The sequence below is a fragment of the Hyla sarda genome, chromosome 3, assembly GCF_029499605.1.
Source record: "Hyla sarda isolate aHylSar1 chromosome 3, aHylSar1.hap1, whole genome shotgun sequence".
Lineage (NCBI taxonomy): Eukaryota > Metazoa > Chordata > Amphibia > Anura > Hylidae > Hyla > Hyla sarda.
Genome location: NC_079191.1, coordinates 234605756 through 234632425, shown reverse-complemented (window position 1 = coordinate 234632425; position 26670 = coordinate 234605756). Strand labels below are relative to the sequence as shown.

At 44.3% G+C, this 26670-nt stretch overlaps 1 protein-coding gene across 2 annotated transcripts in view; it reads right to left on the bottom strand.

The window, feature by feature from the left end:
- Window positions 1-696: 696 nt before the first annotated feature.
- QRSL1 (glutaminyl-tRNA amidotransferase subunit QRSL1) overlaps window positions 697-26670 on the bottom strand; it is a 47332-nt gene continuing 21358 nt past the window's right edge. Inside the window, exons 6-12 of one of the 2 annotated variants that reach the window (XR_008891298.1) lie at window positions 22520-22695; window positions 22330-22442; window positions 19539-19731; window positions 17262-17379; window positions 15673-15878; window positions 950-2753; window positions 698-895 (exon numbers count right to left, since the gene is read on the bottom strand). Coding sequence is in view for 1 of the 2 variants with exons in the window: in XM_056566229.1 (XP_056422204.1) it covers window positions 2542-2753; window positions 15673-15878; window positions 17262-17379; window positions 19539-19731; window positions 22330-22442; window positions 22520-22695 (1018 nt within the window). In the remaining variant the exon portion in view is untranslated. Of the gene's footprint in view, window positions 2754-15672; window positions 15879-17261; window positions 17380-19538; window positions 19732-22329; window positions 22443-22519; window positions 22696-26670 lie in introns of both variants that reach the window. The other variant, XM_056566229.1, reaches the window with a different exon arrangement.

Below are 26670 nucleotides of genomic sequence, written 5' to 3'. Positions count from 1 at the left end.
CCCTACAGATACCATCTATAGTAGTGTGCTGTATTTTATCCCCTAGCACAGTGCCAGCCTGTTCAGTCCAGTACACTTTCCCCAGCATTATGTCATGAAATAGCAATAAAGAAAACCCTATTTTCCGGCATATAAAATGACTTTTTAACCCGGTAAAATTTTCTCAAAAGTCGGGGGTCGTCTTCTATGCCGGGTGCTGAAGTCGGCCGCGACGCCCTGGGTATGGATTATCCATACACCGGGAGTCCCGGCCCAGATTAATTTTCTCCTTCAAATTGGGGACATCCCTGTGTCCAGAAAGTTCTTTTCAGGACAAAAGGATGTCCCGGTTACCTTTCTGCGGCCCAGCTTTAACTTTAAAAACACAGGGGCTGACAGTTACCAGCGGCACGTCATCTTCAGTGCTCCGACCACCGCTCCTCCGGTCCCGGGACCTACTGCTATGGCCTATAGGCCCTAGCAGTAGATCATGACCCCTGACCGGAGAAGCGGTGGACGGAGCACTGAAGCGGGGCAGTACACAGGCATACAGCCTCCAGCTACACACTGCATATGGCTGAAGGCTGTATGTCTGTGGGGTCCACTGCCTACCAAATGTGGGGGGAATGATACTGCCTACCAAATGTGGGGGGAACTACAACCTAACGGGGGGGGGGGGTATACTGCCAACCTAATGTGGGGGTATACTGCCAGCCTAATGTGGGGGGAATTATACTACCAACCTTATGTGGGGGGAACAATACTGCCAGCCTAATGTGGGGGGAACGATACTGCCAACCTAATGTGGGGGAACTATACTGCCAGGCTAATGTGGGGGAACTGCCAACCTAATGTGGGGAGCTACAATCTAATGTGGGGCAATTATACTGCCAGCCTAATGTGGGGGAACTACAACCTAATGTGGGGGAACTATAGTGCCAATATAATGTGGGGGAACTATGCTGACAACCTAATGTGGGGGAACTATGCTGATAACCTAATGTGGGGAAACTATGCCGACAACCTAAATGTGGGGGAACTATGCTGCCAACCTAATGTGGGGGGAACAATACTGCCAACCTAATGTGGGGGAACTATGCTGCCAACCTAATGTGGGGGAACAATGCTGACAATCTAATGTAGGAGGAACTATGCTGACAACCTAATGTAGGGGGAACTATGCTGACAACCTAATGTGGGGGGGGGGGGGGGACTATGCTGACAACCTAATGTAGGGGGAACTATGCTGCCTACCTAGTGTGGGGAACTATGCTGACAACCCAGTGTGGGGGGAACAATGGTAAAGTACCATACATCGCGGTAGAGGGGTAGTCTTATACGGCGAGTATAATCCAAACTCTGTATTTTAACTGTCGGCTTATACGCCGGAAAATACGGTAGGTACTGTGAGTGATTGGTCAGATACTGGCAAACAACCCAGTTCTGGTTCTGCCCTTTGAAATGGAGAAAATAAGAAATAGCGGTCTACCATGTATAGTAGTATACTACAATTTATTCCTCAGCACAATGGCAGCCTGCCCAGTCCAGTGCACCTTCACCTGCATTTTGTCATGGAATAGCAATAAAGAATAAGGTGCTGTTCCACTTTTTTTTTGTTAGATTATATGCAAACGTGCTTGATCTGGCAATACTAGAATTTTTTGAGAAGCCAGGAATTGACCTTTCACTTTTACAGATGACGGTAAACTAAACAGTAATAATACAAACAGGAACCAGTGGATAGAGAAGTAATATACATTAAATCAAAACCAGAGTATTTTTTATACCTGCAAAGATTTTCTCAGTCACTAGGTTACAGAGCAGAGGCCGGCCCCTCAGAAATGGTTGGAATGATTGGTCTTTCAACATATTATTAAACAACATTCAGATTCATTTGAATCATAATATTCATGTCTCACCTTGGCAAAAATGTATACCTAGTGGACAAAAATAACTTGTATTTGAAGAGTTGAAGTTTACAAGACTTGTGTATAACTATACTAATATAGTAATAAAAGACAATATGGTAATGTATTGTACTTTACTGACAGTGCGAACAAAGCCTTATATATTTATCAGCTGTGTCCCATCTTTGCTTCCCATGGTGTTTCAAGGACACGTACCAGATTGAATAAACTAATCACAACACTCCTGCAAGAAAATCTGGGAAACATTGTTTTGTTCCATTCCTCACATAGTGCACTGCTGTTGTCAACTCCATGTCTTTCAAACCGCAGGTGGAGTTGGTGACTCAGGACTGATTTTTGGCCTACCTCTATATACAAGCATTGATTGATCCCCTGAGCTGGCTGTTATTTGTTCACATCATGCTAAGGTATCTCTGTGAACAATGGCAAGTTTCTGTGCTAGCTAAATGAAGCTCCTCTAAATGAAGCTGCAACTAAATGCAACAGTGGATTAAAGGAGAAAATGCCTGGGCTTTCCGAATGTTAAATGATAATGTCTCTAGGCAGGTCATACAATATGTACACAGAATTTACATGTGACCATATTACATAGTAGTAAGTAGCTCCAACCTCTTTTTTTTTTTTTTTTTATTGACTACAATGAAGAAGATGATTTACTTTGTCTTTTAGCTATGTGTCCATCTTCATGATTTTTATGAAATGCTAAGGGAGAGAAGTTAGTTTGCTTTTCAAACCACTTGGCCACACTGAGGAGCTGCTGTTCACAAAAAGCTTGCCCAATGAACTGGAGACCCAGAGGCAGTCCTTGAGTCGAAAGGCCGGCAGGAATGGTTATAGCAGGAACACCTTGTGAAAAAACAAAAACCTTTTAAAACACAGAATAAGAGAAACTAAATAGAACATTTATATACAGGGTGGGCCATTTATATGGATACACCTTAATAAAATGGGAATGGTTGGTGATATTAACTTCCTGTTTGTGGCACATTAGTTTATGTGAAGGGGGAAACTTTTCAAGATGGGTGGTGACAATGGCGGCCATTTTGAAGTCGGCCATTTTGAATCCAACTTTAGTTTTTTCAATAGGAAGAGGGTCATGTGAAACATCAAACTTATTGAGAATTTCACAATAAAAACAATGGTGCTTGGTTTTAACGTAATTTTATTCTTTAATGAGTTATTTACAAGTTTCTGACCACTTATAAAATGTGTTCAATGTGCTGCCCATTGTGTTGGATTGTCAATGCAACCCTCTTCTCCCACTCTTCACACGCTGATAGCAACACCGCAGGAGAAATGCTAGCACAGGCTTCCAGTATATGTAGTTTCAGGTGCTGCACATCTTGTATCTTCACAGCATAGACAATTGCCTTCAGATGACCCCAAAGATAAAAGTCTAAGGGGGTCAGATCGGAAGACCTTGGGGGCCATTCAACTGGCCCACGACGACCAATCCACTTTCCAGGAAACTGTTCCTCTAGGAATGCTCGGACCTGACACCCATAATGTGGTGGTGCACCATCTTGCTGGAAAAACTCAGGGAACATGCCAGTTTCAGTGCATAAAGAGGGAAACACATCATCATGTAGCAATTTCGCATATCCAGTGGCCTTGAGGTTTCCATTGATGAAGAATGGCCCCACTATCTTTGTACCCCATATACCACACCATATCATCAATTTTTGTGTTCCAACAGTCTTAGAGGGATCTATCCAATGTGGGTTAGTGTCAGAACAATAGTGGTGGGTTTGTTAACTTCACCATTTACATAAAAGTTTGCCTCATTACTGAACAAAATCTTCTGCGTAAACTGAGGGTCCTGTTCCAATTTTTGTTTTGTCCATTCTGTAGCACCTGAAACTACGGATACTGGAAGCCTGTGCTAGCATTTCTCCTGCGGTGTTGTTATCAGTGTGTGAAGAGTGGGAGAAGAGGGTTGCATTGACAATCCAACACAATGGGCAGCACAATGAACACATTTTATAAGTGGTCAGAAACTTGTAAATAACTCATGAAAGAATAAAGTTACGTTAAAACCAAGGAAAGCACATCATTGCTTTTCTTGTGAAATTCCCAATACGTTTGATGTGTCACATGACCCTCTTCCTATTGAAAAAACAATAGTTGGATTCAAAATGGCCGACTTCAAAATTGCCGCCATGGTCATCACCCATCTTGAAAAGTCCCCCCCCCCCCCCCCTCACATATACTAATGTGCCACAAACAGGAAGTTAATATCACCAACCATTCCCATTTTATTAAGGTGTATCCATATAAATGGCCCACCCTGTAGGATACCTTATAAAAAGTAAAAAAAAAAAAAAAAGGAGTATTCCACGCTTATCAATTGTAACAGAAATCTGGCTAACCAGCTTCTGCCAGCATTCTTGATTGTAAAAAGGAGATTTTTATGCTTACCGTAAAATCTCTTTCACGAAGGATCCATTGGGGGACACAGACCATGGGTATATGCTGCTGTCTCTAGGAGGCTTGACACTATGGCAACAAGAAAAGTCGGCTCCTCCCAGCAGGATATACCCGCCTCCAGGCCACTGAGCTAATCAGTTTTAGTCCCAGAGCAATAGGAGAAGACCGACAGGTCAAAAGAAAAAACCACAAACTGTCCGAGCAACCAGAAGAAAGGTAACTGAACCCACCTTCGGACAGATAACTGAAATAGGAACACCAGAAAAAGGGTGGGAGCTGTGTCCTCCAATGGATCCTTCGAGAAAGAGATTTTACGGTAAGCATAAAAATCTCCTTCTCTATTTTGGCTCCATTGGGGGACACAGACCATGGGATGTACCAAAGCCGTCCCTTGGGTGGGTAAGGAAATCAGTCAGGTGGACAGGTGGACCACCGCCGCCTGCAACGCCTTACGGCCCAGAGGAGCATCAGCTGATGCAAAGGTATGAATCTGGTAGGACCTTGTAAAATTGTGCAAAGACGACCACATGGACGCTCTACAGAACTGCGAGGCCGAAGCCACGTAGTGGAGTGCCCAGGATGCCCCGAAAAACGGGTGGAATGAGCCAAAACCCTGAAGGGTGGGATCTTCCCCTTCCAGCGGTAAGCTTCCGAAATAGCAGACCGGATCCACCAAAAAATGGTGCCCATAGAAGCAGGTTGTCCTGTACGACGACCTTCCGGAAAAACAAAAAAGGGAGTCACACAGCCGAAAGGAAAGAGTGACTGAGAGACAAGTCCGAACAGCCCTCATCACAACCAAGTGGTGGAGCAAACGCTCCCAGGGATGAGAAGGGGCTGGACAAAAGGACGGTAGGACGATGTCCTCATTGAGATGAAAAACCAAAACCACCTCAGTTCAGAAGGACGGACCTGGATGGAAAACAACTTGTCCTGGTATACAACCAGGGAGGGAGAACGGCAGGAGAGAGCTGCCAGCTCTGACCCCTCCTAACAGAGGTAAGAGCAATAAGGAACGCCACCTTCCGGGGAAGGAGGCGAAGAGAAATATCCCTGAGAGGTTCAAAAGGGGCACCTCGCAGGCCACCTAAGACCAAGTCTAAGTCCCAAGGGAAAGAACGGGACCGATAGGGAGGGGCAGCTTGTGCCACTCCCTGAACCAGGTTCGGACATGATAATTGAACGCCAGAGGACATTGAAAAAGAATGGAAAGGGCCGAACCTTTGACCCTTAACCCCTTAAGGACCCAGCCAATTTTCACTGTAGGACACGGCCATTTTTTGCACATCTGACCACTGTCACTTTAAACATTAATAACTCTAGGATGCTTTTACCTTTTATTCTGATTCCAAGATTGTTTTTTGTGACATATTCTACTTTATGTTAGTGGTAAAATTTTGTCGATACTTGCATCATTTCTTGGTGAAAAATGCCAAAATTTGATGAAAAAAATTGAAAATTTTGCATTTTTTTAACTTTGAAGCTCTCTGCTTATAAGGAAAATGAATATTCCAAATAAATTATATATTGATTCACATATACAATATGTCTACTTTATGTTTCCATCATAAAGTTGACATGTTTTTACTTTTGGAAGACATCAGAGGGCTTCAAAGTATAACAGCAATTTCCCGATTTTTCACAAAATTTTCTAAATCGAAATTTTTCAGGGACCAATTCTGTTTTGAAGTGGATTTGAAGGGCCTTCTTATTAGAAATACCCGACAAATGACCCCATTATAAAAACTGCACCCCTCAAAGTATTCAAAATGACATTCAAAAGGTTTGTTAACCCTTTAGGTGTTTCACAGGAATAGCAGCAAATTGAAGGAGAAAATTCAAAATCTTCATTTTTTACACTCACATGTTCTTGTAGACCCAGTTATTGAATTTTTACAAGGGGTAAAAGGAGAGAAATCTTCCTAAAATGTGCAACCCAATTTCTCTCGAGTAAGAAAATACCTCATATGTGTATGTCAAGTGTTCGGCGGGGGCAGTAGAGGGCTCAAAAGGGAAGGAGCGACAGTGGGATTTTGGAGAGTGAGTTTTTCTGAAATGGTTTTTGGGGGGCATGTCACATTTAGGAAGCCCCTATGGTGCCAGAACAGCAAAAGAATTAATAAAAACCCCACATGGCATACTATTTTAGAAACTACACCCCTCAAGGCATGTAACAAGGGGTCCAGTGAGCCTTAACACCCCACAGGTGTTTGACGACTTTTCGTGAATGTTGGATGTGTAAATGATTTTTTTTTTTCCACTAAAATGCTAGTTTTCCCTCAAATTTAAACTTTTTACAAGGGGTAATAGGACAAAATGCCCCCCAAAATTTGAAACCCCATCTCTTCTGGTATGGAAATACCCCATGTGTGGACGTCAAGTGCTCTGCTGGCGCACTACAATGCTCAGAAGAGAAGGAGCGCCATTGAGCTTTTGGGAAAAAAATTGTTTGGAATGGAAGTCAGGGGCCATGTGCGTTTACAAAGCCCCCCGTGGTGCCAGAACAGTGGACCCCCCCACATGTGACCCTATTTTGGAAACTACACCCCTCACAGAATTTAATAAGGGGTGCAGTGAGTATTTACACCCCACTGGCGTTTGACAGATCTTTGGAACAGTGGGCTGTGCAAATGAAAAATTACATTTTTCATTTTCACGTACCACTATTCCAAAAATCTGTCAGACACCTGTGGGGCGTAAATGCTCACTGTACCCCTTATTACATTCCATGAGGGGTGTAGTTTCAAAAATGGGGTCACATGTGGGTATTTATTTTTTTGCGTTTATGTCTGAACCGCTGTAAAATCGGCCACCCCTGTGCAAATCACCAATTTAGGCCTCAAATGTACATGGTGCGCTCTCACTCCTGAGCCTTGTTGTGCGACCGCAGAGCATTTTACGCCTACATATGGGGTATTTAAGTACTCAGGAGAAATTGCGTAACAAATTTTGTTTTTTTTTTCCTTTTAACGCTTGTGAAAATAAAAAGTATGGGGCAACACCAGCATGTTAGTGTAAATTTTTTAATTTTTTTACAGTTGGTGTAGCCCCCAACTTTTCCTTTTCATAAGGGGTAAAAGGAGAAAAATCCCCCCAAAATTTGTAGTGCAATTTCTCCCGAGTACGGAGATACCCCATATGTGGCCCTAACCTGTTTCCTTGAAATACGACAGGACTCTGAAGTGAGAGCGCCATGCACATTTGAGGACTATATTGGGGATTGCATAGGGGTGGACATAGGGGTATTCTACGCCAGTGATTCCCAAACAGGGTGCCTCCAGCTGTTGCTAAACTCCCAGCATGCCTGGACAGTCAGTGGCTGTCCAGAAATTCTGGGAGTTGTTGTTTTGCAACAGCTGGAGGCTCCGTTTTGGACACTGCCGTACAATACGTTTTTAATTTTTATTGGGGGGACAGTGTAAGGGGGTGTATATGTAGTGTTTTACCCTTTATTATGTGTTAGTGTAGTGTAGTGTAGTGTTTTTAGGGTACATTCGCACTGGCGGGTTACAGTAAGTTTCCCGCTAGGAGTTTGCGCTGCGGCAAAAAATTTGCCGCAGCCCAAACTTGAAGCAAGAAACTTACTGTAAACCTGCCCGTGTGAATGTACCCTGTACGTTCACATGGGGGGGGGGGGGGGGCAAACCTCAAGCTGTTTCAAAACTACAACTCCCAGCATGTACTGACAGACCGTGCATGCTGGGAGTTGTAGTTTTGCAACAGCTGGAGGCACACTGGTTGGAAAACCTTCAGTTAGGTTCTGTTATCTAACTCAGTATTTTCCAACCAGTATGCCTCCAGCTGTTGCAAAACTACAACTCTCTGCATGTACTTATCACCAAAGGGTATACTGGGAGATGTAGTTATGCAACAGCTGGAGGTACGCAACTACAACTCCCAGCATGCCGAGACAGCTGTTTGGGCATTCTGGGATTTGCAGTTTTGCAACATCTGGAGGGCTACAGTTTTAGAGACCACTGCAAAGTGATCTCCAAACTGTGGACCTCCAGCTGTTGCAAAACTACAAATCCCAGCATGCCCGGACAGCAAACAGCTGTTTGGGCATGCTAGGAGTTGTAGTTTTGCAAGATCTGGAGGGCTACAGTTTAGGGACCACTATATAGTGGTCTCAAACTGTAGCCCTCCAGCTGTTGCAAAACTACATATTCCAGCATGTCCAAACAGCTGTCTGGGCATGCTGGGAGTTGTAGTTTTGCAACATCTGGAGGGCTACAGTTAGAGACCACTATCTAGTGGTCTCAGACTGTATCCTCCAGATGTCGCTAGGCAACTCACCGGCTTCCGTAGGATCCAGCCGCACAACGTCGCCGCCCACCGATCTCCATCGCCGCCAGCCGATCTCCGTCGCCCGCAACCTCCGGATCGGTAAGTGGATCTTCGGCACCGGTCCCTGTCGGGTTTCCCCGTCCTGCCCCGCCTATTGTGGGTGGGCAGGATGGGGAAAACGAAAGTAAACCCCCCCCCCCGCTCCCGATCTGCTATTGGTGGTCGCGTCTAGACCACCAATAGCAGGGATAGGAGGGGTGGCACCCCTGCCACCTCACTCCTATCTCTTCAGGGGGGTTGTGGGTGTCATGGACACCCGCGATCCCCCTTCTATTCCGGGTCACCATAGACCCGGAATGACCCGGAATTGCGCAAATCACAAGTGTGAATTCACTTGCGATTTGCCGCGATCGCCGACATGGGGGGGTCTGATGACCCCCCCTGGGCCTTTGCACTGGATGCCTGCTGAATGATTTCAGCAGGCATCCCGGTCCGATCCCCACCCGGTGGGCGGCGGGGGCCGAAATTGTCCATGACGTACGCGTACGTCATGGGTCCTTAAGTACCAGGGTGTCATGACGTACGCGTACGTCAAGGGTCTTTATCGGGTTAAGGGAGCTGAAAGCCAACCCTTGGACCAGCCCCGACTGGAAAGGGAAACGGGTCGGGGAAGGAAAACCACGACCGGAGAAAAAAGGCTGAGTTTCACACCAACGAAAATAAGACCGCCAGGTAGTAAATCTTGCAGAGGAAGGCTTGTGTGCCCTCAGCATGGTGCGAACCACTCGAGAAGAGAAACCTCAAAGGTCCTCAGAACCGCTGTCTCAACCGCCACGCCGTCCAAAGCAGAGGCGGTAAATAGCGGTGGAACAGAAGACCTGAGATAAGAGGTCTAGACGATAGAGAAGGAGCAGCGTTAAGTCGTTCAAGAGCCTGACCATGACGACGTACCACGCCCGCCGGGGCCAGGCTGGGCCACGAGAATGGCGGAAACACCCTCTGCTGAGAGTTTCCTCATGGCCCTGGAATGAGAGGAAGGGGAGGAAACAGATAAGGTAGGGCAAAGCCCGACCAAGAGAGGGGAACACTTCGGTTGTGGCAGGACGTGCAGAGGTCCACGCCTGGAGCGCCACAGGGGTTGCAGATCACTGCAAACATCTCCGGATGTGCGGACCACTCGCCTTGGACGACTGAGGACCGGCTGAGAAGACCACATCCCAGAGACGCCCGGAATGAAGATAGCTGAGATGACCGGAAACCTGAGTTCCGCCCAGAAGGGAATTTCCCAAGAAGCAAGCAAAGAAAGGATTGCCCTAGGCCCAACATGGTGAAGGGGAAAAGGGCTTCTCGGGGGACCAAGGCCCCAGACCGGCTGGTCCCTGAAAACACCTCCCCAGCCCGACAGACTGGCAGGGAGGGGCAGGAAGGAGTGCCCCTGAAAAAAACAGGGGGGAAACGAAGCCACCATAGAAGGGACCGACAAGACTGTCGAGAGAGAACGATCATGCGGTCGAAAGACAATGGAGACCTGTCCCACCGGAAGAGAATCACCAGTGAAGAAGTTGGTGATGAAACTGGGCAAATGGCACGGCCCAGGACATCCATGCAAAAGCGAATGGAAACTGGAGCAGGGTGCCGAAGTCATCGGACTCTTGATAAGAGAGTCAGCCGATTGGTCGGCGGAGTCGAAAGCGGGCAGAGGCCGCGTCGAATTGGAGCCCCAGGAGAGCGGTTGGACTTGTCCCAATTGACCATCCAACCGAAGTGAGACAAGGTCTGGAGGTTGAGACTAAGACTCTTCAGGATCTGGGCCCTGGCTGGAGCTCTGATCACGAGGTTGTCCAAGTAAGGAATCACGGAAACAACTGTTATCCGTAAAAGGGCTATCACAGGTGCCAGGACTTTGGTAAAGGTCCGTAGAGAAGTGGTCAGACCGAAATGGAGAGCCACAATAGAAACTGACCATCCGGAACTGCAAAGCGGAGGTACAGCTGATGCCCGGGAAAAAATGAGATGTGGAGGCAGGCATCCTTGATGTCCACCGAGGAACGAAAATTCCCCGTGAACCAGGAACACCAGCACCGAATGGAGAGACTCAATTTGGGATGGGAAAGCAGAAGATGCTGGCTGAGATTACTCCCTGGATAAAAAAGGAGCTGGAGCGCGCCCCGAACTGCCTTCGCTACAGAAGGGAACCGGAGGGTCCAGGAAAGAAAAAAAGCAATCCCATGGAAGAGAAGCAAATTCGATCCTGTATCCATTGACTACCACATCCCTGACCCAGAAATCCTGAATGTGCGTGGTCCAGGCATCCCAGAAGAGTAAGAGGTGACCAACCACCCGAGAAATGTCGTGGGTGGGGGTGACCCTTCAGACTGAGGAAGGCCTACGGGTGCCTGATGGGGCCGCAAAACGGCCGGGACGGATAGCCGACCTCCGGGAGGGACAGGTCCGGAAGGAGGGAGCCCTCTTCCCGTGAAGGCACCCGGCTGGACCCTTTGTTGGTACCCTTTGTTGGTACCAAAGGTCCGCAGAACCGGAAGGAGGACTTACGACGGAAAGCGGTTCCGTGAGCCTTATCCAGAGATAATAAAGAACTCTTTCCCGCCCGTCGCCTCACTTCCTGAAGGCGGCGTCCACATTCCAGGCTTTAAGCCACATGGAGGGACGGTGGCTACCAGGTAGCTTGTGGCAAAGGCAGCACAGTGGCTGCGCATGGAAGCAGAACACAGAAAATCTCCAGCTGCGGAGCATCGGAGAGCTAGATTAAATAAATCCTCCAGAGGGATCTTGAAGACTACCCTGGCGGAGATGGGAGACCATACTGAAAGGGCCCTTGACACCCAGGCCGAAGCAAAAGCAGGAAGAACCTGCTGTCTCAAAGGCAGTTTGCCAAAGTCTCCACCTTCATGTCCGCTGGATCCTTGAAGGCAGCCGCATCAGCCAACGGCCGGGTAGGCGCCGAGAGAGGCGAGAGACCGGCAGAGCCACAGTTGGAGAAGAGGTTCACCGAGCAATGAGGTCCTTGGCAAAGGGATACCGTGCATGAACCTTCTTCGTTTCCTGAAACTTCTTGTCAGGGTGCCTCCAGGCAGATACCAGCAGGGCGTAAAAGTCAGCGTGAGAGCTGAAAGTCTTGGGTGCCGGTCGGGCACGAAGAAAGGAGACTTCTGGAGCCACGTCCGAAGTTCCTGGGTCCTTTAGATGAAAGGTGTCTCTTATGGCAGAAACAAATGAGTACACCACATCAGGCATCCATGCGTTCCTTTGAGTCGGAGTCCGAATCAGAAACCTCATCCACAAGTTCTCCAGGTGAATGGGAACGAGGTGAGGCAGCCCTGGAAGAGGTCGGGCACGATGAGAGGAAACTTCTGGACCACGTCCGAAGTTCCTGGGTCCTTTAGCTGGAAGGTGTCTCTTATGACCGAAACCAATGAGTACACCACATCAGGCATATCCTTGCGGTCCTCTGAGTCGGAGGCCGAATCAGAAACTTCATCCACAAGTTCACCAGGTTAATGGGAACGTGTGAGGTGGCCCTGGAAGAGAGGGAGACGGACCTGGTACACGGGTCTGGAGAGCCAGAGCGGTGACCGTGGGATCGTCCTCTGGGGGAGCGACTCTTGCTACAGGTCGGAGTAACGGGGCGATGCCTGGGAGGGGAGTCAGAAGACTCGGGGAATGAGTCAGATGAAACACCCCTATGATGCTGCGAGAGCGTCCGTATAAGGGGAGAGCGGGTCCCTCTGGAGGGCCGGTGTAGGAGGGCCTCTCCAAGGCAGTCACCCCAGAATGGGAGACCTGAGCCAAGTCAGAGGGAGGAACCCCAGGTTGAAGGGGCGGCCGAACCCACCAGGTCTAAAGAGCAACCGGGGTAGAAATAGCAGGGGGGGGGGGGTCTGGGGGAGCAGTGGTGTAGGCAGAACCAGACATTTTTGAGTTACAGCCTTACAAGTGTGATAGATAACTAAGGAGCTAGTTATCTGTGTGGAGGGAGGAACAGTACTGGGCACAGACTATAGCAAAAAATGAACAGTCTCACCCAAGCTGTGTCCATAAGGAAGCTGTGATTAGCATGTTGCAATGCCCATGAGAACTGCGGAGGAGATGAGAAGACCTCTGAACCAATGGCCAGAGGGGGCTGTGCTAAACGCAAGGGCTCTGTGATTGGCCCTGAAATAACCCCCTATGCACACACACAGCGCTGATTGGGGCTTAGTTCGCGCCCTTATGCAGGCTTCGGCGGCCTGGGTGTGCGGAGCTAAAGCGCACCGGGTCGCCGAAGTAAAATACAGCCCGGTACCTAATGGCGCCCGCTCCTAGCCCAGCGGGCAAGACACTGTCGGCAGCCGTACTGCTGAAATGAAAGTGAGAACGTCGGCAGTCGCGCTGCCAAAATGAAAGTAAGAACGGGCGCCGAGCGCCCGCAAGGAAAGACAAGCGCCACGGCTGCCTTCTGCAGCCGTGGTAAAAAGGCAAACACCACACACACGCGAATACTGTGAAAACACCACACACTGCTCAGCCCCAGATATAATAAAAGTCCCCCCATAAAGGAAAGGAGGGAAATCCCTCCTGGCCAGCCCCAACAGTCCCCATATAGAAGAGTGGGCCAAAAACTGGGGGTCTCCAGAAGTTGAAAGTCCACACCTAAAGAAAAAAGGGGGATACTCACCTTAGTCAGAATAACTTACCTCATGAAGTCTTCCTATGAAGTCTTCAGCCAGCTTTTGTCACCTGCATCATGCCGGGCTGCCATGTACGAGCGAGGCGAGCAGGGAGGTAGGGGGACCCGGACCCATAAGGTACAACCCCAGGCGCTGACCAATGGCGAGAGGGGGTTGACAGTACATCCACGATGCCTGTGCCCCCTCAATCGCAAATGGGGAAACAGTGAACGCTATGTTCCTGAGTCCCCACCTGAAAACAGGAAAGAAAAAGGAATAAAAAACTAACACTTCCCTAACCTAGGAAAATAAAAAATATGAGACCTGGTCTGGGGAGAACTCCAGACTAGTGTCGACCTCCTTAGACACTAAGCTAAAACTGATTAGCTCAGTGGCCTGGAGGTGGGTATATCCTGCTGGGAGGAGGCGACTTTTCTTGTTGCCATAGTGTCAAGCCTCCTAGAGACAGCAGCATACACCCATGATCTGTGTCCCCAATGGAGCCGAAAGAGAAAAACAAGTTACAATGATGCTGAACCAAGACTCACAAAGTGATGTGTCTAAATCACACCTAAAAGAACCTCTAGTTCCATAGATCATTTGACACAAAGAAAAGCTGTAAAAAGGGGTATTCCAGGAATTTTTTTATTTGTCTATGCTACAGGGGCTGTAAAGTTAGTGTAGTTCATAATATAGTGTCTGTACCTGTGTGTGACGTTTTCTCACAATTCTTCTGTGATTTTCACCCCAATATTTATTTTTAACAGCATACAAAATTGCTGTTGTCTCAGATTTTTCCCAAGTTGCAATGCGGCCAAGACCTGACTCACTAGTCAGCTGATGACAGGGAGCCTGTCTGCTTCAATGGATGGAGGGATTGCTTGGTGGGAGAGAAATCCATCTGCAACTAATGCAACAGCTGTAGGCACCCTGATTGAAAACCACAGGCCTTTTGAATGGATGCAGCTCATTTATGTTTCAATGGGTGGGGTGGCTGATGTGTGGGAGGGAGGAACATGGAATAATGGAATTTGTAGGCAAAAAAAGAAAAACTCAAACAGGAAATACCAGTTCACAAAAAGCTAGCCACAATGTTATGGTAATCTCACAACATAGCCATTTAGCCCCAAGACAAGCACAAATCCTTCCTAAGCATGTTAATTACCTTATTGTGGATAACCCCTTTAAAAGGCACATAGAGGGAGATTTATCAAAACCTGTGCAGAGGAAAAGCAACCAATCAAATCACTTCTTTCATTTTTTAAAGGGTCTCTTTAAAATAAAAGAAGCAACCTGATTGGTTGCTATGGGCATCTGGTTAACCTTTCCTTGACACAGGTTTTAATTAATCTCCCCCATAATCTGCTGTGCTGGGTGCATTCTTACAGTGTCTGCCACTTTGGCTATTAAGGCTATGTTCACATGGTGGAATCTATGCAAGGAAAATTTCCGTGTGGACATTACACTGACACAGAACATGCCGTTCCCTGCGGACATGCAAAAGAATTAATATGTTCAAGGTTTTTGCAGGTGCTGGAATCAGGAAATTTGGAAATTTTGCTATGTGAAAAGAGCAGCAGAATCTCAATGAAATCAATGGGATTCTGCTGCTGCAGAATGTCCATGTGGAAGATTCATGCTAAATTGCGTGGTGACAGTCTGTCGTCTGAACCCAGCCATTCTGTCTTGTGAACCAGGCCTGCCAATCACCAGAATAAATCCCCAACAATTGGACATTGATGACATACCCTTGTGATATGCCATGAGTTTTTAGTGAGGCAACTGCTTTAAGAGTAAACTAGTAGTTGGAAAACGGAGACACTTCACCTATAAAGGATGTGTATTTAATCACACTATCACTGCTTGTAAGTAATTTGACCTGAGGGGTATTAATCAAAATGTTATACAATTATGCCATGCCTATGGTATTTAAAGGGTACCTTTCATAAAAAAAAAAAAACTTAAGATATATTATAGATTAATGTATGCAGAATAACTTTCCAATAGCATGTTATTAAAAAATATGCTTCTTTCTATTTCATTTTCCACTTTGAAAAAATGTCCACTAGGGGTCTCACTACCAGCCCTGGCCGCAAGCCTTTTTTTTTTTAAATAGATTTCAGACTCATGCTGAAGTCCTAAATCTGCAGCCGAGACACAGACAAGCTCAGCACTGCTCCCTGGCAAAAAAAAGGCTTGCGGCCAGGACTGGTAGGGAGACCCCTAGTGGTAATTTTTTCAAAGTGGAAAATAAAAAAAGAAAGAAGCATATTTTTTAATAACATGCTATTGGAAAGTTATTCTGCATACATTAATCTATAATATATCTAAAGTTTTTTTTTGATTAAAGGTACCTTTTAAGATAATTATTTTATAATTCTTACCAGCCATGTTGGCACATTGGGTAAAGATATCCTCTTGGGCACTGCGAGTTCTGTTATCCTCTCGTATAAACTCTAGGTAAGGAGCTGCATCTCCTAATGTGGTTGGAGTAAGTAAGACATCTACCCCAGACTTGAAGACATTCACAAAGTCATCTGCTATCAAGCGTCGTACTTTCTGCGCCTTTAGAAAATACCTTTCATAGTTCCTGAAACAAGGACAGAAGAAAATGAATGTATTGTGAATGTAGTAAATACAAAGGTCATGCCCCCTTTCTAGGTTTCAGAGCAGAATTATCTAGGTAGGTACAAACTCAAACTAAAGTATAAATTAACAGCACACACTTGGGATGCTAAAAATGCAACAAGAAACTGTTGGCTTTTACATAGTAAAATAATGTATAAGTCTTTCCTGCAGCGTTACTTTTATGGCGTATGAAGCCTAACCATGTTGAGCTAGGTACTGTATATTAGGTGTATATATATATCTATTTAAAAAAAAACTATATTACTATACAGTGTCTAAAGCAGTGATAAATGCAAATGCAGCCCCCAGAGTGGGCTTTTTGTAATTGTAAAATTTGGCAACTGAACTAAATAAATATATCAACAAATATCCTATGCATAACTTGTTTGTATATAAATGAATGCAAATCTGTATAGTTACAGATCTGTGTAACTTTTTGGTACAAGTTGAATTGAATTTTTTTTTTTAGAATACCCTTTTAAAGGGAAACTAACAGGTTGTTCACTAGCACATAACCGAATACAAAAGGTAATAGTAAGGGTGAACCTTAAATGATTTATCACTTGGATAAATTGATGGTCTGGTTGCAGAGTTATAGCCTCCATTGCTATTAAGCTAATTTGGTCCTTTGTGTAATAAAGGCGAGACCTGGCTTTTCTGAGCTTCCCTGCCTCCTACCTCTGTGCTCCCATATGCCAGTCCATCTGCATAAATCTTCACTCATGTTCTAATGACGTAAAAGCCTGGGCCCACGTGAGAAGGCAGGTAAGTTTGAAAAGCTGACTCCCACCTTCACTGCTCAAAGGATCACATGAGTCCTCTAGCAACGGAGGCTATAACTCTGCACTATAACCCTGAGTTTTTGGGTTTAGTGCAGGTGAACAGCTTGTCAGTTTCTTTTTGAATGTATTGTAGTCAGGAATATTGAGCAACTTGCAAATGTAATGTCTATCCCTACATTTGATTGTTTACCTCATGCATCCATGTCAGATATTTTTTTTTTTTACACGGTTACTTGCAATTTTGTGCAATTATTGAGCCCAAGTTTAACTGTAATGAGACGGCAGACTACTTGTTATATGTCATTGTTGTGCTCTTTTGCCTAGCCTATCAGATGTCTTCCCATGCGGCTCCTCCCTCCGCTCCCCCTTGTTCAGTATTAGACATGCTGGGGAAAAGTGACTAACAAGATGCTCCTTTTACTTCTTTCACAGTTTAGAGTCCCACTGCTGTAGTTTATACCCCCCTCCCACTGCTCCATATAACCCCAGTTTCAAGCTTGCTATGTATACAATAAAACCACTATTAAGCTGCATTACATTGCATGACAATAACAATGACCTACTGTTTCAGAAGGAAGAAGTTTCCAGACAATATTCTTCCCCGTACAACATCATTAAACCCTTCCCTTCTGGTTGCTGAATACATGGCCTCTGTTGAGTCCTTAACATCAGCCCGATGTCCTGTAAATCATAAAAGAAAAATGTCAAGCATAATAATACATATATATTTACACATGGCTGAAAAAAACAATAGTAGACATTAAACGCTTGTTTAAACCGAACTGTACCTTAAGATAATTACCTTAGGTTACAATTGTTTCAATGACAATGGTCTTTGCCACTGTAACTTGAGACCACATTCACCATACAATGCCACAGACAGTGCCAGTTTGTGACACATTTGAGATCCAGGCAATCAGCACGGGCATTTCACATTACCATAGTACATGTACTGCCTGGCTTTCTAGCAGAGCCTCTATGCTGTCATTGTTCTATACTTCTCTTTACCTGTGTCAGGATCATCTGCTCAGCCAAGTGCTGGTGGCTTCATTTACATTTTTCTATGTATGCTGCACAGGACCCTAATTATTGTCTTTTACATAGAAAGTGACTTACATCTTCCAGCAGCTATTTCTGACTTTTATATATATGGACTAATGTTACATGCGTTAGGCACACTTGTGTCAGAGCTCCATTCGGGAACTCCATCACAGATTCCGGTAAAGTGACAAACAACGGACCTGATCAGTCTGTTGCACAGCAGTCACCGACGGGTCCCATTAACTTAGAATGGGGGTCCTTTGGATTTTTGTCTGAGTCCGTTGTTTCACAGAAGTGGAGAAAAATTAGGACATGCAGGATTTTCTTTTTTGAGTTCAATTCCAGTAATTTAAAAGGACTTGGCTAACAGAGCTTCTCCAAACGGAGTTCAAAGCTAATGTGAACCTGGCCTTTGTTACATGCCTGATTTCCTTTCAACTTTATTCTATATTATTTGTGGTTGACATTTTGGCAACTTTGGAAACAATAGTTTCAAATTACAATGGTTGTCCTGAATAAATTAATATTGTAACTTTAAGGGACCACAGTATGCAAATGGTGGATTAAACAGTAAAACTAAAGTTTATAAAAGAAACAGATAATAAAGACCCAACAAGTCAAGAGTAGCATACAGAATGGGGTTAATGTCAGAAATACAGGTATACTACAGGGTGGGCCAATTATATGGATACACCTAAATAAAATGGGAATGGTTGGTGATATGAACTTGCTCTTTGTGGCACATTAGTATATGTGAGGGGGGAAACTTTTCAAGATGGGTGGTGACCATGGCAGCCATTTTGAATCCAACTTTTGTTTTTTCAATAGGAAGAGGGTCATGTGACACATCCAACTTATTGGGAATTTTACAAGAAAAACAATGATGTGCTTGGTTTTAACATAACTTTATTCTTTCACGAGTTATTTACAAGTTTCTGACCACTTATAAAATGTGTTCAATGTTCTGCCCACATTGTGCTATCTTCACAGCATAGACAATTGCCTTCAGATGACCCAAAAGATGAAAGTCTAAGGGGGTCAGATCGGGAGACCTTGGGGCCATTAAACTGGCCCATGACGACTAATCCACTCTCCAGGAAACTGTTCATCTAGGAATGATCGGACCCGAGATGGTGCACCACCACATTATGGGTGTCAGGTCCGAGCATTCCTAGATGAACAGTTTCCTGGAGAGTGGATTGGTCGTCGTGGGCCAGTTGAATGGCCCCCAAGGTCTCCCGATCTGACCCCCTTAGACTTTTATCTTTTGGGTCATCTGAAGGCAATTGTCTATGCTGTGAAGATACGAGATGTGCAGCACCTGAAACTACGGATACTGGAAGCCTGTGCTAGCATTTCTCCTGCGGTGTTGCTATCAGTGTGTGAAGAGTGGGAGAAGAGGGTTGGATTGACAATCCAAAACAATGGGCAGCACATTGAACACATTTTATAAGTGGTCAGAAACTTGTAAATAACTCGTGAAAGAATAAAGTTACGTTAAAACCAAGCACGTCAATGTTTTTCTTGTGAAATTCCCAATAAGTTGGATGTGTCACATGACCCTCTTCCTATTGAAAAAACAAAAGTTGGATTAAAAATGGCCAACTTCAAAATGGCCGCCATGGTCACCACCCATCTTGAAAAGTTTCCCCCCTCACATATACTAATGTGCTACAAACAGCAAGTTAATATCACCAACCATTCCCATTTTATTAAGGTGTATCCATATAAATGGCCCACCCTGTACTATGGATAACAAAGCATTTTTATACTTTGGATGTGAATGAGCAATTTCTTACCATATTCTAGACCATCAAATCGAGCCATATTGGAAGCTACTTCAGCTGTGCACAAGACATGGTAACATACAATAGAATAGCGTGTATGAGGCATTGAAACCTCAACTACCTTGGCTCCAGCATTCTCCAGTAAATCTGCAGCTTTAGACCACAGATAAAGTATTTCTGAAGATAATCCCGGGGCATGGTATTCCTTTTTAACAAAAAAGAAAAGTGTTAAATTTAGTTCATGACAATGTCCCAAGTTACAGAACACTAGACATTACAAAGAAAACAGAAGAAAAAACTTGGACTGATATAAAAGGAAAGATAGCTGCTCAGACTTAGCTTTCCTTACTGCAACGGTGCCCACAAAATGAAACTTATATATGTTCCTCAGTGTCCTGTTTGTTAGGATATGTGCACACAACATTGCCACATGCCCAGGCCATGCAAGGTGCTACACAGAGTCCTTACAAGACTCTAAAGGAGAATGTCTCACAATCATTCACATATTTTCACAGAATGAGTGAGGAAAAGTATAAGCCTATAGCAGGCATGGGTACTGTGCATGGTCTTGTAGTCCAATTCTACTTGTTTGATCTACATTTTTTGTTCCAGAGCTGGAATATTTACAGCAAGCTAGGACAGAAAGTTTTACTATAGTCATCAATTTTGATGACTATTGAGAACTGTCTTTAATCACCCAGTCAAAAGCCAAGCTTATATATCTTTGTACCCTCAAATCTGTGTTTGCTTGTTTCTATCACAGTCTGACGTGTGCATGTTGTGCATACCAGACGTAAGGCTTAAGGAATTTAAACATATTCATTAAGGTAATAAAACTATAGTAAGTTAATGAAAAGAACAAGTGGTTTAAGGGGGTTGTCCAAGAGATGGCAAAAAACAGCAAGTGTACTAAATCCTGCAACACTCATCTCTTCAATCCCCCACTGATCTTTCTTTACAGGCTGTCAGTAATGGCATACTCTCTGCAGCCAAATACTGGCCTTAGCAGTCACATGTCACCACTGAGGGTACATATACTGCTGTTTTTTCCCCCAACTTCCCCGGCAACTCCTTTGGTGCAAATTTTAAGTGTAATAATAGAAGGGTTACAATGGAGTGATATCTTTTACAGCTCACTGTCAATGTTTATAGCACTGGCAGAGTCTGTTATCCCAATCAGGTGTCTATATTAGGGATAACTAATCAGGGATGTGGAAATTGTATCGCCCGACGCCCGGGACATGCAGTTCCGGGCACCGGGCAGGTGAATTCTTCAGGCATTTAGCCCTGCTTTGGGCCTAAAGAATTTACATATAATGGGGCAATCAATTTTGCCCTGTAACTAAACTCCTATAGACTGCAGCTGTGCGCTGCAGCCTATAGCGAGCCGCGCAGAACGACAGCGTCATGGCATAGGCGTGTGCGATGACGTCACTCATCGCGCGCCCCTCCATCTGGACCGAGGATGCGGTCCAGTAACAACAGTGACCGCTGAGCCTGCCGGAGCACACATGGGGCCGGAGGACAGGTAGCAGGGGATGAGAGAGGAGGTGAGGTTTGGTAAATAATGTGGTACAGGACAGGAGGGGGGTTGGGCTGAAATATAATTACACGAGGGGCATCAGAGGGGAGGGGGAAGGGGGGTGTATAATGACACAGGGGGCATCAGGGAGGGGAATATAATGACACAGGGCATCGGGGGGGGGGGAATATAATGACACAGGGGCATCAGAGGGGGGAATATAATGGCGCAGAGGGCATAAGAGGGGGGGGAATATAATGACACAAGGAGCATCAGAGGGGAGGGAATATAATGGCGCAGGCAGCATCAGAGGGGAGGAATATAATGGGGAAGGAAGCATCAGAGGGGGGGGAATATAATGGCGCAGGGGGCATCAGAGGCGGTGGGGGGAATATAATGGTGCAGGGGGCATCAGAGGGGGGATATAATGACACAGGGAGCATTAGAGGAGGGGGGGAATATAATGGTGCAGGGGGCATCAGAGGGGGGGGGGGGAATATAATAGTGCAGGGGGCATCGGGGGGGGTAACATAATGGTGCAGGGGGGGCCCTACTTGAGCCCTTCCTGATAAAGGGACATACCTACCTGAAGGGGGACAACCTACTTAAAGGAATACTGTAGTGCAAAATAACTTATCCCCATAAGTGATGGATGGTGGGGGTTTGACCGCTGGGACAACCCCCCTTCTCTTGTATCAGGGCCCAAGCAGACGGCATGAAGAGAATGTTCCGTCCCTGCATGACACGGCTGCTGAAATGCCCCCTCCATGTATCTATGGGATACATGGGAGGACGTGTCGGCCGCTGCGTCATGTGGACAAGCCCCCATTCCTGCCGGGGCCCCTTACAAGAAATCGGGGGGGAGGGAGGGGTTTCCCAGCGGTCAGGATAAGTTATTTTGCACTGCAGTATTCCATTAATGGGGTGGACTCACTTATCAGGGACCCTATCCACCTAATGGGGAGACATGCTGGTCTGCCTATCAAGTTTTTATTTATAAAAAGACCTTATTTACATACTATTTGGGTTAAAATTATTTTGTACCAGGACAAGTGGATTGTTATGAGGGACAAGTAGATTCTGCTCCATTTTAGTCCCTTGGACAAGTATTAATATTTTTTATTTCCACACCCCTGCTAATGCTGAGGAACATTTACTGAATTTGCTGAAAAGACCAGAAACTAGTTAACTCAATAGTATATCTACCTAAATAGGCAGTTAAACGTTGGGCATTGTATGGATTGCCAAGAACTAGGTTGTAATTTGGGAATTAAATATTACCTTTGGAATTCCTACACAGAGCTTAGTCACATCTATTTCATCTGGAACAGTGAATGGCTGGAAATGATCCTGGATTGTTGTTGAGTCTTGTGGATCATGGCCAGCAATTACACCTAAAAAAAGCGTAATATTGTTATTCGGGAGTAAAAGTAATTTGTACAATGTGAGGCTAAATATATTATTATATTACCTAGTACAGTTGCTGCATCATCCACACATCTTGCTAAAATGCCAGGTACATCCATGGAGTTTACCAATGGGATAAGTCCATGACGAGACACAAGCCCATAGGTTGGTTTCAGGCCAACTAAGCCACAGTGAGATGCTGGGTTCCGGGTTGATCCTCCTGTATCCGATCCCAAAGCCCTGTTTTATAATCAAGATTTAAATTATCAAGTTTAAATGATCATACTAGTATTTAAATTGTATTACATGTGTTGTCTTTAAAATACCATAAAATCTTGTGTATATTTAAAAGAAAGACCCTTGTATATCATATTAATTACAATAAAAATGTAAGTTCATTAAAGAAAAATAATGTACAACGAACACTGGGCCTTTATTAGAGTCCCCAGAACCATCTTGGAACACCATTCCCAACTTTGCCAAATGGAATTTTATGCTCAAATATATTCTAACTCCCTTCACACTTTGGCACAGATTGTGTTGTGGATTTAAAGGGGTTATCCAGGAAAAAAAAAACTTTTTTTTTATATATATCAAGTGGCTCTGGAAAGTTAAACAGATTTGTAAATTAGAAAAAAAGGGGGTGTATGTGCAGCTCACAATTATTAATACACACCGAGGTCAAACTAGGGCATGCAACTATACCTTAATTGCTCAAACAAGGGAAAACCAATAGTAAAACATTGCCCGGACCTTCTAAGTGAGTAAGTATAATTAAAAGGTATTTCGATAAATAATTCTCTGGATCGTGCTTCAATGATAATAATATAAACAATTTATTAAAATGAGATAAATAAACTATGATTGGTTACATGTGAGAAGAACATATACAATAAAAACAACCATTCAATAATAATTGTGCATAAAATGAAATAAGAATAACATAGATTATGACAATATCACTGGCATAGATTTAGTTTCTAATGTGCAGCTGGTGTTCATCCGCTGGTATGCAGGCACCGACTGTACAAAACAAGCAAAATGTAGCTGAAAGGTGCCTAAGTAATCGTTTCCCTCTTTAAATGTTCAGAATAAAATGTATCCTTGTAATAATTAGACAATCTGCAACAGTTTCAAATTCATGTTACCGATCCTTATAGTGGCAATTTGGATAGGAGGCGTTGTTACCGCAGTGTCTAGGTGGTGTCGGTACACTGGGTCCTCTGTGCAACGTTCCAGATGGTAACGGTGTGATCCAGCAAGGTCCTGGTAGGAGCGGTGGCGATCACTTCTGGCTGATGGCGCTGGCAGGCGCCGATGGTCACAGAACACCGGGAGGAGGCTGGCGCTGGCAGGCGCTGGAGATGGTAAGTCTTCACCGCTGGCTGGATGGAAACGGGGACCGTGCGCTGGATACGAGGAGCTCACCTCCTGTTGGCGGCGTGTGACGTCAGCTGCTGCTGGAGCCGGGTTCGTTGCACCAGAAATATTTTGCAATGTCTGGACCGGACAAATACCGGACTGGATGCCCTGATGGTTTTAGCAGTTCATAAGGGGTGAACCAGCCGTGGTTGATAGGCACAATTCATAAATTGCATATATGTTAGTGGTCATGCACAAAAGACTAGACACGTTTCAGGGTTATTTAATGTAACCCTTTCCTCAGTAGTCATATGGTTGTCATAAACTATTCCCTTTTTATAGGAGCACAAATCCCGCCCGTTAACACATTCCTGGATAATAGTAAAAACAGTGAATGGAATTAACGGATAGGTTCCCTAGAGAGCAATGTTATATAAAACGGAGGTGAATATGAGGAATAATGTGTGAATACTGTTGAAGGTGTGACGATGCGTTTTTGCAAACAAAATGATTTTATAATATTAAAAGTGAAATCAAATAAAACAAAAAGTTGGTGTTCGATGAATAATATAAAAACCAATATAAATTATTATTAGAAAAATTGGGCAAAATAATAATATTTTTGAATAAAGAATAATAAATAAAAATTAAAAATAAAATGAAAAACAAAATGAAAAATAAAAAATGAAAATATAGATGCAAATTATATAAAAAATTGTAAGGTATAATATGTTGTAATATAAATTAGGATCAAAATTAAAAAAAAAATAGAGAGTGGAAGGAAAATGTAAATGTTGTTAAATTTGTAGGGGATGGAGTCAACCCATGGAGCACCCCCCTTTTTATTATACAGGGGTGTCCTCATAGGTCGAGTGCATCCCCTACAAAAATCCAAAGAGTTCAAAGTTGGAGTTGAGTCCGCCTGGTTCCAATGTTGCAAATTCAAAAAAAATTTTCCTTTCAGCCTTAGACATTTTGAGTAAAAAGCTTCCTCCCCGCCAGTCTTTTTTGACCAGTTGGAGACCAGTGAAGGAGAGAGAAGACAGATCACTGTTGTGAACTGTGGAGAAATATGCGGAGAGTGGATGTTTCAAATTTTTATTTTTAATATTGTATAGGTGCTCTGCTATCCTCATTTTGAGGGCCCTCTTAGTTCGGTCAATATATTGTTTTTTGCATCCACATTCAATATGGATGCAATATGAATATCAATATGAATGTGGATGCAAAAAACAATATATTGGCCGAACTAAGAGGGCCCTCAAAATGAGGATAGCAGAGCACCTAAACAATATTAAAAAAAAAAATTTTGAAACATCCACTCTCCGCATATTTCTCCACAGTTCACAACAGTGATCTGTCTTCTCTCTCCTTCACTGGTCTCCAGCTGGTCAAAAAAGACTGGCGGGGAGGAAGCTTTTTACTCAAAATGTCTGAGGCTGAAAGCAAAAATTTTTTTGAATTTGCAACATTGGAACCAGGCGGACTCAACTCCAACTTTGAACTCTTTGGATTTTTATAGGGGATGCACTCGACCTATGAGGACACCCCTGTATAATAAAAAGGGGGTGCTCCATGGGTTGACTCCATCCCCTACAAATTTAACAACATTTACATTTTCCTTCCACTCTATTTTTATTTTGATCCTAATTTATATTACAACATTTTATATCTTACAATTTTATATATATAAATTTGCATCTATATTTTCCTTTTTTATTTTTCATTTTATTTTTACTTTTATTTTTAATTTTTATTTTTATTATTATTATTTATTATTCTTTATTCAAAAATATTATTATTTTGCCCAATTTTTCTAATAATAATTTATATTGGTTTTTATATTATTCATCGAACACCAACTTTTTGTTTTATTTGATTTCACTTTTAATATTATAAAATCATTTTGTTTGCAAAAACGCATCTTCACACCTTCAACAGTATTCACACATTATTCCTCATATTCACCTCCGTTTTATATAACATTGCTCTCTAGGGAACCTATCCGTTAATTCCATTCACTGTTTTTACTATTATCCAGGAATGTGTTAACGGGCGGGATTTGTGCTCCTATAAAAAGGGAATAGTTTATGACAACCATATGACTACTGAGGAAAGGGTTACATTAAATAACCCTGAAACGAGTCTAGTCTTTTGTGCATGACCCCTGGCATATATGCAATTTATGAATTGTGCCTATCAACCACGGCTGGTTCACCCCTTATGAACTGCTAAAACCAACAGGGCATCCAGTCCGGTATTTGTCCGGTCCAGACATTGCAAAATATTTCTGGTGCAACGAACCCGGCTCCAGCAGCAGCTGACGTCACACGCCGCCAACAGGAGGTGAGCTCCTCGTATCCAGCGCACGGTCCCCGTTTCCATCCAGCCAGCGGTGAGGACTTACCATCTCCAGCGCCTGCCAGCGCCAGCGTCCTCCCGGCGTTCTGTGACCATCGGCGCCTGCCAGCGCCATCAGCCAGAAGTGATCGCCACCGCTCCTACCAGGACCTTGCTGGATCACACCGTTACCATCTGGAACGTTGCACAGAGGACCCAGTGTACCGACACCACCTAGACACTGCGGTAACAACGCCTCCTATCCAGATTGCCACTATAAGGATCGGTAACATAAATTTGAAACTGTTGCAGATTGTCTAATTATTACAAGGATACATTTTATTCTGAACATTTAAAGAGGGAAACGATTACTTAGGCACCTTTCAGCTACATTTTGCTTGTTTTGTACAGTCGGTGCCTGCATACCAGCGGATGAACACTAGCTGCACATTAGAAACTAAATCTATGCCAGTGATATTGTCATAATCTATGTTATTCTTATTTCATTTTATG